Source organism: Atractosteus spatula, chromosome 9 (genome assembly GCF_055471065.1).
Source record: "Atractosteus spatula isolate fAtrSpa1 chromosome 9, fAtrSpa1.hap1, whole genome shotgun sequence".
NCBI lineage: Eukaryota > Metazoa > Chordata > Actinopteri > Semionotiformes > Lepisosteidae > Atractosteus > Atractosteus spatula.
Window position 1 is genome coordinate 54,777,770 of NC_142714.1, and position 15,569 is coordinate 54,793,338.

The following is a 15,569-nucleotide window of genomic DNA, read 5'->3' on the forward strand; positions in this document are numbered from 1 at the left end:
GTTTAAAATGTACTTGGTCAAACAATTAAAGTGTTGTTTGATGTAGTTCCTTGGCATCTACTGCTGATCTATTGCATAGTTTATACTTTGGCTCCCTGAAAGCAAATACCCAGGGTGCATTCACTGTAAAAATCGAAGGGCATCCGTGTAAAAGACACTCCACTTTAACGTTCAGTCCTGCAGCTACTGAGTTTTCTTTGCAGTCACATTCAATACACAGATAAAAATAATTGGAGAATTCTTATATAATTATGTGGTTATAAAATATAAGCACTGCAATAGTTGAAACACTCCCTATTTTTTGTGTTTGTCAGTTGTAGTTATGATTTTAAGGACGTAAATTGTCAGAATTAATGTTAATATGATCAAACCTGATAAACCTTGGAAAACATCTGGTGGAAGTGTAACCTGGATTGAGGTGTTATAGACTGCCTTTAATTCTTTGATGTTAAGTAGAAAAAGATATGAAGAAGGAAAAAAAATCACTGTAGGGGCTTGCTTATGTAAGAATGAAAAAATGTAAAGTAGTATCTTGTCATATGGAGGCATTTGTTTCTTCATTTTGATTTATTGGTCAGAATTGGACTTTAAGATGGATTCCACTTTTCTTTCTTTTCTTTTTTACTTTCTCAAAAAGTAACTTGTGCATCATTTCTAAATACATGCTATGCATTCAGCAAGCTTGTTCAACAGTATATTTTCACTTCATTAAAATCCTTGAGCAGATGCTCTGTAACACTTTCTCTATATAAAAAACAGCTAAAGAAATAAAATTGTGAAAATTATTTTAGAAAATAATATTGTTTCACAGTTGCCTTTTATGTCAAGGGCAATTTTATTACAGGGATATTGATTTTTATTTGATTAAGCTCATGCTGGTTTAGGTAGAACAAGTGTTGAGATTAATCAAGTAGAATTCTATAGCACAGTGAGAAAAATTCAGCGAGGTGCAAAATGAGCTATAAGAAGGAAAAATAGATTATTTGTATACTGTATATGCTGTACAGTATATCTGAATTAAATCTATCCATTTTAAAAAAACATTTTTTAAGGTACTGCAGATGTATCTTTATTTTGTATGCAGGTTAACAGTTTATTCAATATTGATCCATTATAGCATAAAAAGGTCTTGCAAAGTAGTTCTTACCTCAGGGCTTTCTTCTCTTTTTACTGTTATGGCTACTGTGATACATCTGTTCACTGTACTAATAATGTTAAATGTCTCTCAATCCACATTTGATGCACACAAAATATGGCCACAGAAGAATTCTTGATTTCTGAGCAGTACAACATCTACAATACTGTTTAAAAAAGACGTTATCTGTGCATTCAAATATACAATTACTGTGAATGAATGTCTTTAATGCATTTTTAATCCATAAAAAAATAGCTTTACAGTGCAGTGAGCATTATACTTCCATAATTATTTAAACAGTACTGAGATACACTGTAATTAAAAAAAAAACAGAATTCCATCTTCTGTTTTGGCTGGAATGCAGTTTCTTTAATCATTCAGTGATCAGAAAACACAGCAGAACACAGACAATTTTAAAATACCCTCAGTGCAGAGTGGTGTAGCCCTTTTCTGCAGCATTGTTTAGATTTATTTTTTTAAATCCCCTGTCTTGGTTCACTAAACAGCTAGAGTAATACTGCAAGTGTACTCTTACAAATCTAGTACATACAGCATCTCACATGAAACTCTCCAGCTCCTATATACAGTACTGTGCATTACTAAGCTTCATGTATTTCACAGTAATTGAAAAGCAGTTACTTAGAAATTCATCCAGAGTATCGTTTTTGCTGGAGAAACAAAAAGACAGAATTGCCCAACATACTGGAGTAATTTTGTAACCCTAGTTGAGTAGTTATTATAGGCTTTCTGCAGAGATCACATGACAGCAGTATAAGCACAACGCAATAAACAGTAATTCTGAAATAGTTATCTTCTGTTTGAAAACTATACAGCAAGACTCTCGAGTCCGCCATGACACACTTGGCACAACCAAACAAGGCACAGCTCAGGAGATTGATGCTATTTTAATGCCACAACAGACTGCAGCAATATCTTGAAAAAATGTCAAATTCTATATAAACACTTCTCATTTTTAGATGTTATTTATGACACAACTGTGCATCTTTAAAATATCACGAGCAAACATAAGTGATATAATTTCCAGCACTGCTGTAATATTTAGCTCACAGACAGAACATTCTATATTCATGTTCGCCTCTTTTTCCATACAGTTAAGAAACAAATTAGTGCACCTTATTCTAGTATCAGTTTAACAGTTACACACAGCTTAACGAAGACAGAACTGACTATCTTTATGTATTTGCTTCAGTATCTACTTGTCTTATTTTAATTTGATCTAAGGTGAGCCTGTCACAGACTGCACATTGCTTCCCGTATTTTGTCTGGTGTACACGTACCCGTTTGCTAAGTGATATATGCAATGCAACACACCAGAGAGGCAGATCTCAGGGAATGCCAATCTCATTTGTGCTTGGCATGAAAAGGCACTGATGCCAGGCAGCCTGCTGGCATTTCATTCCAGTCCACCTCGTTCCACTTCCATCGCTGTGACACTGGTGCAGCGCCTCAGCTCTTGGCATGTCATTTCACAGAAACCCTGCCAAGTCTGCTGCCCCAGGCCTTATTTTATCACTCGCCAGAACAGCCAAATGCTGTGGAATGATAAAGCCGAGCTGCAGCAATCCCATAGTGGGGACAGAATAGGTGAAGCCTTCTCATATTTTTGCCCTCTGGTATCGTGTTCAATTACCAGCTTCATCTGGAGTTACAGACCTCTTTGGATGACCCAACTAAAGTTAGCTTGGCTATCTAAGTACAAGATTAAAAACACAAAGATGTGCAGTTTATTATAGTCAATATAATGCATTATAATCATAGCATGGTCTAAATACATGGCTTAAGCCATCTCAGAGTCTGGTTTCTCAGTATAGCATCGAACATCAGCTAAATCAATTCAAATAGGGTTGGTAATTCACGCACACCTCTTCAATATTTCCAAGTACTACTATGTGATATTTTGTCCTGCTTATTACTCTATTTGTTGTAATATTACATTTGTTTAGGTAATAAAAGCTAAATTTTAAAATGAAATACTTATTACTAAAACTGAAATTGTTAAAGGTAAATTTAAAACAATAGTTTTGCATCCTTTATTTTTAAATAAAATATCACCCACTTCTGTCTTAAAAACAAATGACTAACAAAAATGGTAAATGGCTATTATTACCACCATCATCATTAAACAAGGAGATCATGCAAGAACAGCAAAGAAATAAAAATTGATCATGATAAATGGAGATGCCTATCTTTTCCAATTGAAAGCATTTTTTAGCATGCCAATGTTGGTAATAAATAACAGACAAAAGCAGTACTGATACAGTAGTTTGACTGTCCTACTACATTAACCTGTAAAGAGGACATCAGAACAAGCATAGGGAGAATTTGGAGAAAGTACCATTCTTTAAGGAAAGGGAAGGTAAAGATAAAAGCCAAAGGTATTTTAACATGTGGTAAATGGAATACAAATAACTTAATATTAAAATATTATTAAAATATGGGCACAGCCATAATTAAATCTCAATATACAGATATCCCATAAAGACATACATTCTGCTTTTCCAAGCCAAGCTGCTGCTTTTTCCATTGCTTCTTTAGCCATCTTTCCATTCGGTCTCTACAAATTGTATGTCAATTCTTTGTGTTTCTACCAACAAATGTATCTTTCAACTTATGGGTTCAAGCCAATTTATAAATTCTCAGCTTATAAATTTGTATTAGATTAAGCCATCCATGTTTAAATGGAACTGTTTAAATAGACCAGATTACAAGATAAACGGTACAGGAAAGTATATCTGTATACCAAAGATGTTATTAACGTCGATCAAGAATTTTTCCTTTCTATTTCTTCAAGCAAAATATTTCCACACAAGGAAAATTTACAGCTTGAGTTTTAAAATGATTTTATTAATACTGCACTAAAGATTCACATGATTGTACCTTTGCTTTTATTTCCAACACTATCCTTAGAACAGGGCCATTGTTGTCTTGTAAAATGAAGTCCATGAATGTCTGATAAAACAGTCCTCAACAGAGAGTCTATCTATACCTTTTGAATTCAGGACATTGCTAGATGAAATAATAATGAAATAATAAAGAACTGCTCTCTCAGGAATTACTGTAATTAGTGAATTCCTGTAAGCAGCTGTGAATTCCGGTGATGTTGAAGAGGGTGCTTCTCAAGAGTGGATGGTGTGTAGAAGGACAAGTGATAAAAGTGAAACAGTTTATCGGCCCAGGAACTTCTTTTATCAGTGGAGCGCTAATCTAGCGGGTGCTCTCTAAAGGCAGTCCTGGGCCCTGCTGCCTGACACGCTGTTTATCTGGCCAGTGTCAGCCCTCACGGGTGGAGGAGGCCCGAGGCAGCACTCCCAGAGCCAGCAAAGCCCAGGAGGATCAGGAAGCCTCTTCCAGCTCTCACCCTCACACTTCAGTTAAGCCTTTCTCTGGCACTCCTGCCATCACAGCTAATAACAGAGTGCTAATTACCATAGACCTAATAAGGCCTACAGTAATTACCTTGTGAATGTAAATCTGAGTTAAACAGAGAACAGCCTAAGTAAGCTTGACAGAATCTTGTTAGCACTGTGTCCATCAGTGCAGGGTAATAGACCTGTAAGAATGGGTGAGTGGAACTTGGGAGAGGAATGTGGATGAAATTTGGAATGGTGGCTAACAGGGAGTGAGGCCGTGGATTACCGCTCTTGTTCTTCAACGTGATTTGTGGGAGTGGAGAACAGCAGGGTTACCTCAGACGCCTGACATTTCACTTTGTTTTCTGTCTGTCTGCATTGGTAAATTGTTACCACAGTGTAGTTGACCCCTCCATCCATTTATTTCCAAAACATTGTAAGATGCTTTTATTTTTGTCTGGTCAGTGATGCAGTTTTTCCTTTGTGAAACAGAACAGAGGAATCCTGCATGGTGTAGGCTATACTCTGTTGAATGTTTCTGTTGCACTCCAGGGGTGTATCTTAAGGCAAGATAGAGTAATAACATCAAGCAATCTAATTTTTTTGTGTACTTCTAAATATGCATAGGATCAAATGCAAAATCTGTAGTGCAAGAGAACTGCAAACTGAATTTCTAGTAATCATCTCATGTGTTTCTTCATTATTTTTATTTAAGTTGCAACTAAATATTTCTGGTATTTGGGAGGCCTTCTACAAATACATACAGGACTATTTATTATATTGTGTCCATTATGAACACTGTACGGTGTATGGACTTTAGTTAAGTTATCCCTTAATGTAACAACCAGGCTATAATCTTTTATTACGTGAAAGTAATGTAATTCAAGTAGAACCACAATTCTGTATTAAATATCTCAAGACAATTCTAAATTTAATAGAAACATAATTTTTATTATTTTAAAAGTGGTTAGAGATCTGGACTTGTTATTGGATATTTGTGGGTTCAAATCCCAGGGGTGAGACTGCCGTCGAACCCTTGAGCAAGATACTTCACTCAGACTGCTCCAGAGCAATGTCTGTACAAATGGGTAGACGTTTAGTTCCTTTCAATAAAAGACATCAGCCAAATAAATTAAGAGTAGTAATAGCAAAAGCAAATACAAGCCCATCCCTTAATCAGAGACAAGAAAGCACACAAAAGAAGAAACATTAAAGATGGCACTGTCTGGAGCCCTGCTATAACCAATCCAGGCAAAAGCAAACGTTTTTAAATCGCATCCATGCAGTGCTGCTGGTTACAGTCTTGTACTCATGGCCTGTGCTCTGGTTTACCCAAGCGTATAGAGATTTACTTTATGAGACTTGGGGGGGTTAAGTAATTCGCTGTCCCAGTTTTCACTAAATGGGTGTTAAGTGGCGGTCTTGTTGTGCTTGCTGTACAAGTATATTAATTTCAGTGTATTATATTTTTTAAATATACACTTTACTTATCTGATGAAACCTTTTCCTGTATTGCTAGTATTCCAATGTTGTATTGCATGATGATAACCACTAGGTTTTTTTACCAAGTCTTACCAAGAGTTACTGATGTCAGTTCGTTATGAGCTTATTTCGGTGCTTCTGTAACAATTCCTCAATAAATTAAATGGTTCATTTTTTTCCTTTTTTTGAGTGGTGTAACAAATAAGCATCCAAACTTGTAAAAGTGTGTTAAGAAAAGAAAACAATCTTTAATTTTGCACGTGGTTATGCTAACAGAAATTATCAATATGTTTTCATGTAATGTGGTCTCATAGAAATGTAATGTATCCTTTATGATGCAGCCCAATATGTAAGGGTAAGGCAAAACAACATTTATTAAACTATATTATTAACTTTCTTATATTCTTATATTTGACCTCTGGAATTGTTTTTGCTGTGAAATAGGTACATAAATGTTCATGGATGTATTCTTGCATCTTCAATATTTGATAAATTATTGGCATAATACTGGTGGCATAAAACTGCGGTTTGGTGTGTTTCTCTGTCTCATTAAGTGTAGCTACTGAGATTACCTTGAAAAAAGGATAATTGAATTACTCTGAATAATATTTGGCGTAAAAAAAAAAATTGAAATCCATGAACAATTAATTTTACTTAGGAAGCATGAAAGCCTGTAGAAATGATCTGTCTTCTGATTGGTTGGGCTGTATTTGAATATCCTCCAGTTAATAGCTTACCTTAATGTTACTGAACAATTTACTCTGCGGCTTCAAAGGTCAGTGCTTCAGCAGAAAGCATGGTGTGACAAATAAGATGATTTAATAGTTTTACTGTAGGAGCTGGTGAGATGATTTTGTTTTAACTATATCAGTGTTTTCTTTGACCTTTGATTTCTATAAATTTATAAAATAGACAATTACAACCCAAAGGAATGGGGAAGGAAAATTCCTCAGAGGAATGTAATTATCAATATTAAAGCAAATAATCAAGTGGGATTCAGAAACAGGTTCCTGTAATCGCAAGATCATTAGTTATCAGCATATACTGTATGTAGTATACTGCATGTGTATGTCTCTCTCTCTGTATTCACACATATAAAACATACAAAGTTAACTGCAGGAATGTGAAAAAGACATTTTTTTTGTACGTTTTTAACATACATTTTGTATGTTCAGCACACTTCCATAACTTTGATAAATGCTGAATTAGACACGTCTGACAGGTTTTCCTGATACCCGTTCTCTGTCATGAAGGGACTGCAATCCCACAGTCAGACACTGCTGATCTCACTGAATAGATGGTAGACATGCTACTGCCTGTCATAAAGTGAAGGGCCGGAATACTAATGCTATCATATTTCCAGTTTAGTGCACAGAACTGTATTTGTTTGAAAATGGGTGTCTGTATACTTTACAGAGGCATTGATTAGACAAACACCCTTGATGTTTAAAGAAGCTTGAGCGTGCGAGCTTAGTCTTGGTGATTATATTCTTATTAAGTCCTGTAAAAATGCTAAATATAAAGGACAAATTCATTATGTTAATGTAGTGCTATTAGAGACAACACTGTCAGAAGCAGATTACACTTCTTTTTCTTTGTTATCTTAACAAGGCAACATTAAGTTGTCACTGATCTTATCAACATCCAGAAGGGGTTGCCTGTTTTATCATTAGATGTTTACAGTGCAGATGTGGATGGTAATTGACATTAAATGGTGAAACTGTGGTTTTCAGCATACTGTAATGCAAATTCATATGCAAAACATATTGCTTGGTTTTACAAGTATGAGTATGATTAGTTCAGCATGAAGCAATCTTTTATTAAAGTATTTTCTTATAGACAGGAATGCAATGCACTGTTTCTGGTAATTTTATCATCCTGTGTAACCTTTTTTATCAAACCTATGTATGGCCAATATATGTAGTACAGGTGGTGTAGGGTATAAGGATATACTGAGCTCATCAGTTACTGCAGAAGAAAAGAGACAGCCTGTGAATGAATCACACCTTATTTGTTTGCAGTGGCTTTAAAGCAATAAAGTCTGTGTAAGGGCTTGTTTGGCAAGAGCTGCTATGTTTAGCTTATTGATGCAACACCATTAGGCGATTTATTTATTGTTTATAATAATATGGTTCTGCAGCCAAACCATTTGATTTAGATTCACTGAACTAACTTTGATAATAGTATTATTATCATAGGGCTGCAATTTATGAAGGGGAAAGCAGATCAGTGTTAAATCTGTGCAATATAGAATTTTTGATTAACGAAAACAAGTATTGGTCACCACTGATGATGATATGGCACAGCTATCAAATATTTTCTGGTGCAGAACAATTAATATCAGAGACATGCACTGTGTCAGTGATCATTTCAAAATGTTGCTTCAGTAGATAAGAGAGGCATAGAAGATGAAATGGACTAAGAAAATGTCTTGTTCAAATATTCACTGAATAGCTAAGTACATTCGGTAACAAAAGGAATACTGGAGTAAGAGACAAAATGCAATCATCTTCAGAAACAGAAAAGCCTATAACATCAAGCGTGTAATGCATTATAAGGAGAGCTCCTACTGTAGTGATTCTGAAGCGCTTGAGCTGTAGACCCTTCAACAATTAGGTGAGCGTGACAAGAAGACAGACTCTTCAAACAGAAAAAAGTATTCAAAGAACCCAGAGGTTAAGAAAAAAAGCCATGAAAACAATTACCTTCCATGAAAAAATGGAACTTATTCAGTTTTGTTTTTATGAAGCTACTTTCTATGCTTGTTGGATACTTACTTTTTGGGGATGGTATTGTACAGTTAATGGAAAAATAATTCAACATTACTTATGCAATTGCATTATACAGTCTGTTGTGGAAAGACTATGCCAAATGAAATTTTAGATAATCTCCTGTATCTTTTACCCATTGAAGGTGCCTTGATTTCAGTTTTTTTGGTGTAGCAGGCTAATTTTAGCAGTATTTTTTACCTCATAACAACACACTTGATAATGGGACTTATCTAAATGTGACCTTTAAATTCCTGAAATTTCGATTTCCACAACTATTTATAAAATGTGGTCAATTTAAATATATAGTTGAATTTGCTTTTGCGAGGTATTGGAACTGTGTTTCTATTTCCATAATTTCCTGATCACTTTTACTTTACCCTAGAGAAAAAAAAAAACCTTATAAACTTAGTTTTAGAGCTAATTGCAGATTTCAGATTTTTGTTTTGCTTACTATGTTATTTCCAAGGGACAATTTCATGTTATGCTGTCTTTTTTTAACAGTTTTTGTAATGCCCAAACTATTTTTTTTGTAAACTTTAAGAATTTACTGAGGCAAATGTAAGAATTTTAATAAACCTTTTTACAGTATATAATACAGTATACATATATCATAATATTTTATAACAATACATGGAACAATACAAGATGGAAGCTAGAGTTGAATGCTTTTGTCACTTTATGTTGGATTGTATTGCTTTACATTTTGGCTGTAACAACAAAACATCTTCTGATAACCAATCATATAGGTCAAATACAGTCAATATTAATATTTTTAAAATGTATTAATTTCATGTTTCATTGTGGTTTAACATTACATTTTTATACACGTGATCACTCAGTTCGAAGCAACTCAAGGTGTATGTAAAAATATCGTGTTTTTCAAAGCTGAGTATATTGGAACAGTAACAGACAAGTTTCTTTTTCTCAAACCTCTGTTTTACAAGGTTCAAAACTATTCTGGTTGATCTAGTATGGCAATGATATAGATTTCTGCATTGGAGAAATAATACCGCTCCACTATGAACCTTAATTGTAGAGATTGAAGTAACAACTTATTTTTCCATTGCTTCTAAATAAAACATTTCCTTTTCAAAAATGTAGTAGAATAGTAATTAGTGTCTATATTATCACAGTTCTGTCATGTTTTATCTCATCTTATTTGGGGAACTTGGACTCTCAGTATTGCTGTTCAGTCCCCTTCAAACACTGAATTGCAATCCTTTGTAATGGGATTGTGTGGAAGATTTTTGTCCTTTAATAGATATATTCTGTATAGACATGTCCTGAATTACATATTCATATATGCTTACAGCCTTCATTAGATTTTGTCTGGGATATTATATTAATAGTGACTCCACTCTTGTAGATTCTGGGGTTATGCTGGGGCCAGGATTAAAGCCAAATAATAGTTTTTCTTTCCTGGTTATTGACATTCTTCAGAAAGATACTAAACTGTCTAGTTGTGTTTCTTTACAGGAATGTTTTATAGAGTTTTTTCTTGAACTCTGGCCCATGATTTCTATCATAATAGCTAATGATATATTCAGTCCCACCTGTGCTTTTGAGGTATATCTTTCTTTTAAAAATGAATAGTAAACACATAAAACAACAGACAACATAAATATCAGGATTATAGCATTGCCAGTTGTAAAATCTATAATATATACTGCATGTTTCGCTTACCAAACAAGATCTGTATTTCATTACATGGTTTTAGGTTTTGGCTGTGTGGCACAAATTGGGTTTACACCAATATTAAAGAGTCTTCAGTAATCTGATATTATACATCCTTACAGCACTGTCTGCAGAAAATATTAACTACTTATTCTATACTACTGTATATTGGAAACCTTTAACTATATTGTACATAGCACATAATCTGTTTATTTATATCAGTATATCTTTAGTTGATATTGAATGTAAATAATTTCAAATGCACATAGTGTGATATCAGCTGTAATAATTACGTCTTTACGTAGATATAGATGAATTTGAAACATATTTGAGACCAGCACTGGACCATCAATGAGGATGGAAAAATCTGGAAATATAGAAGTGGATTTATTGTAGCTTTGCAGTGATGTGTGTTAAAATGTTGCTTAGAATATCTCTGTGAACAGTTTAAATGTACTCTCCATAGTCCAAGACAGCTGCAGAGCTGCATTAGAGAAACCAATGTGTTCATTAGTGCCTTAGCCACACTATAAGGTTCAAGACTCTCATAATGCCTTTGATTTCATGTGGTGCTACAATGCACACACACAGACACCATTGTTTATTGGTATTGTGTTTTTTTAAAGTTAAAATAGTTTTAATGTGACGTCCTGTGTAGAATACATTAACTTTTATTTCTATTCTATGTTTTATTCAGCTCTGTTTATTGAATGTGTTATTTTAAATGGAAAGTGTGGCAGGCATTAGCAACTCATTAATGTAAAAAAAAACACTTGTGGAATTCCCTAAAGCTCTTCAGAATTTCTTCTGCCTAATGGGATTTTTGCTGTCTAGTCATTGCATGTAATATCAACCTTTTACTTAAAAAGTGCCTTAGGGATTTTATGCAAAAGATCTCAAAATGCACAAATTCAGACAATAGCAGCTTTGGGTTATGGGCTGATGAGCCAGATCAAGAATTAAAACGTCATCAAACGAAAAGTGAAATGGTGCCACATTTGTGTGATTTATTGCATAGTTAGGTTTTCCCAGGTCACCATTTTCACTGATTAGATTCAATTGAATTATGCCCTTAAGTGTGAGTGTACCTGTTAGAAATCAATTCTGTGTTCCTTTTTATCAAGCACAAGACACACGACAGGGAGGGTTTTGTGTGCAGATCACTTTTCTCACATTGATATTTCTCTATTGATTTCTGTTGTCCATTTTTCTTTCCTCCCCAGCACAAGACAGATAGCTGAATTGTGTTTAACCAATTTTATTGTGATGTGACTAAGATGGATGTGACATTGTCCTCTATTGCCCGCAAGAGAGTGCGGGTGTTAATGAAGCCATTAGCAGAGTCCAGGCGAGTGGAGAGAATGGTGAAATTACCATTATTCCTCAGCCATTAAGTTGTAATCCACCACCTTCTCTCGTTTTTTTCTCTGCTCTCAGTCTCTTTCGTGCTAGTCCCTTCCTGCTGTCCTTTAAAGCTTCATTAATTCATTAGTTATCAAATTAGGACAAACGTTTTAATAATAATGCATTTTATAATTAACATATTGTCTCTCTATGAAATGCATTGCTTCTGAGTCCAAAAAACATGTTATAAAATATACAATCCTTTTACTCTACAAATGCTGATTTAGACATAGAAAATATAAAATATAAAAAAGTCTTGCATATGTGAAATGGAAAAGGCATATCTAATAGATTTGTAGATTTTACTTTATCATATTTCATAATTCCTGAGAACAAAATAAGCTTGCAATAAGGTTGCAAGAAATTTCAGTATCAATAACCAGTTACATAGCCAATGTCATTAAAAGTTTGTGTATAAACACAGAACAACAGTACTTGAAAGTTATTTTAATTAAAACAATATAATAATGAACAACGGCGCTGCATTAAAATGTATAACAATCAAGAGTGAATGTTCCCTTAGGGCTTTGATTGACTGTACAGTTGTGGTAGTAGGGATTTGGTCTGTGAATCATTCTGGCTTTTCAGACGCGTATTACATGATGGTTGCTGACCAAAATGACCTCAAGTGTAGATGCCCCCACAGAAGCTGAGGCCAGTATTGCAGAGCCAGCACCACTATCAATGGAGCTAAAGAGCAGCTTATCGCAAGAGTCAAACATTACAGTGACCATTAGCTGTTTGTTTAAAGCCCAGATTTACTGATCTCACCTTTTGCAGGGAACATCTATGGTTCTAGTCACCTCAATCTGTGTGTGAGAAATTATTTTAGGGGGGAGGACTGCACACAGCATCAGAGTATTAAGTATGACCCTACCATGGCATTTCTCTGAGCCAGATTGTCTTTTGCCAAGCTTTCTCTAGGGATATTATATTACTTTCTAAAACACAGCACAGAATTCAGGTGATTTAAGTGTTTATTGGGCAAAAGATTTAGTGTTGCTGTGCTCTGTGTGCATTTTAAAAATAAAATTTAAATAAAATGATGACAGGACTGGAGGAGAATAGTGTTTTGTGAATGGCCTAGAGAACTGTGTACAGCATGTTATGTTAGCTGTATGCTATGTAGGTGCATTTTGTTAGGACAATAATAGGGCCTCTCAATATATATTGATTCTGAAGAAGCTGGTTTATGCTCTCAGTTAACGTTGTTCAATTTCATTAAGGTCTTATTAGCCACATCTAACCACTACTGATTAATGTCTAAGAATCCAACAAAATGCAAAATCAATTAAATATCCCAAAATGCATGCCTGTTCCTGTGCATGCTTAACAGCCCAAGGCTGTCATTACTATACCGGCAGTCAGTGGTGTCTCGGCAGGGTCTTGCCAGTAAAGAGCTGGGAATTAGTCCTGCACTGACATTCCAGAGTGCAGCTGACCAGACTGGGATGTCTGTGTTGTGGTTCCAGACAAGATTTGCCCAGAAGATTTTCACAAACAATTGTTGCATGTATCAATTTAGTTTGCTTACAGAGTTATAGTGTTAATGACAAGATGACAATAATTCTCAACTCATTCAATTGTTATTAATTTACAAATTACACAGAATTATAATTCTCAATTGGCCTTGGTCAGAACAAGTCAACTTCACTGATTATTTCAGAAAATTATAAAACTTCCAGTCTAGAAATTTCACATTTTTTCATTCAAAGTGTCTGTGCGACCGTTTACTTAAACCTATATACTGTAAGTGTGTTTAGAAATAATAAAAAAATACAAAAGCATAAAATTTGATTGGTGTATATTTTTTTAATGTAATATAAATGAAAGAGAGACATTAATCTGACATTCCACATCAGTTACCCAGTGTCTGCCTGTGGTTGAATTGAAGAGACACTTCCGTATCTGATGATGATACTGAAGAAAAACAGAATACTCAGCTCAGATTTTGAATTTTGTATCTATAGCTCTACTATATGAAAAATAATGTTTTTAGTTCTTTACAGTTCCCTTGGGTGAAACACTTTTGTGGCCTCCTCTTCTGTGCTATCTATCACCTCAGTGCTACCTGTCTGTTGCAGGAGTGCTCAGGGTGTGTTATATATGTGCATATGAAAGCATGTGCTGGTGGCAGGAGGTGAGATAGAGGAGCTCAGAGCCTGCAGATAAACCACAGCTGGCAGCCCAGCGCAGAGGCAGTTTCACTTCGGTGCACCTCAGAGCTTGCACAGGATCCAGCAGAGAAAACAGAACAAAACAATGCGTCAACAAAACAGAGCTCATTCAACGACTTACTGTGGTTTCCAGCTTCCAGTGTAACTTCTAGAGCACCATAAACACAGGGAAAACTGAGGGGGTTCAGACATTATCTCTTCTGTCTGCTCTATCAATGCCGTGCCTTTTATGCTGACACAATTTTCCCTACATAAAATGTCTTAGTCTTTTGTGCGCTTAAAAAGTGGAAGCTTGACAAGATAACTGTTCAGTCAGTTAAAACCTACTGTTAAAATAACAAAGCAGAAAAAACAAAAACATCCAATCCTTTATCAGAACATAGCTAAACCTGTTGAGAGTCACCATTATATCTAAGCACATAAAAAGCTGTACTTAGGGATTAAATGTAATAATAATTTTAAAACTATGCATCATTATTTTAGCACATTAATTACAATTTGTTTATATTGTTATTACACATTTACAAGACTATTAATATTGCACATTTAGGCACATTTCACAGCTGTACAATGACTGAGCCCATTATAAAGGCTGTCGATGGGGTTATAATTTCCCATAGCACAGCAAATGTTTATGCTCTGTATTGTATTTCCTCTGTTATTTTTAAAAAATAGAACTGCACAACAGAAAAATAGAAGTGTCAATTAGTAGAGACGATAATATCATCAAGAAAGCATAGACTTTCACTGATAGGTATCTTAAAGCTAGAGTGGAACAAATGTCTGTTAAAACCCATTGATTTGAACTTCAGTCTTTTTAAACTCAGTCACACTTCAAAGTAATGGGAGTTTTGAATCTCTCATCTAATCATTTTTAAAACCAGTGCTGCTGGAGAACATTCTCGGCATAGAAAGCTTCTTTTTCTACCACCTTTTGCAAGTAAAAAGAAGTAATAGTGGCTCATAGCTACTGGTCTAAGGTAGAAGTTCAGAAATTAGAGCTTTTCAACAGTATTTATATTATTTCTGTTATTCTTTATATTCAGCTTACAAAATGTTATTTAAACAAAATCTCTGGAAAGGAAGTATATTTTCATAAGGTGCCTCTTGCTAAATTATGCAACACTACAACTGCATGTCATTAAACCTTGGCTTGCATTATACAATTTAGTAATGGATATGTAGCATAAACTTGTTATATTTTGATAATTGTGATTTTATAGGAAAATCAATAAACTGCATGTACCTGTTCATATTGTGGATAGTTATGAGCAATAAATATGGACATGTATGGCATATCTAGTGTAAATGGCATTGAATCCCAAAAGAGGAAACTGAAGGTAGACAGTCAGAAGGTGTAATGTCTGAATCATGGAGCTGACCTCAGAGCACAAGCCTGGAAAAGTTCAGACAGCTGGGAAGTGGTCCTAGAAAAATAAGTATTGAACAGTAAAGCACATAGCCTCAGAGTGCTTATGGTGTTTTATGTGTTTTGAGAAACATGTACAATGCTTATATGTTATCTGTTCCTCAATGTTTGCTTCATAGTTTATTT

At 34.7% G+C, this 15,569-nt stretch overlaps 1 protein-coding gene across 1 annotated transcript in view; it reads left to right on the top strand.

Moving 5' to 3' along the window:
• Nucleotides 1-2,526: 2,526 nt before the first annotated feature.
• The window catches only part of aff2 (ALF transcription elongation factor 2), a 172,848-nt gene continuing 159,805 nt past the window's right edge, over nucleotides 2,527-15,569 (top strand). Inside the window, exons 1-2 of the mRNA XM_088926059.1 lie at nucleotides 2,527-2,769; nucleotides 4,425-4,604. Of these exons, the coding sequence (XP_088782185.1) occupies nucleotides 2,527-2,769; nucleotides 4,425-4,604 (423 nt within the window). The remainder of the gene's footprint in view (nucleotides 2,770-4,424; nucleotides 4,605-15,569) is intronic.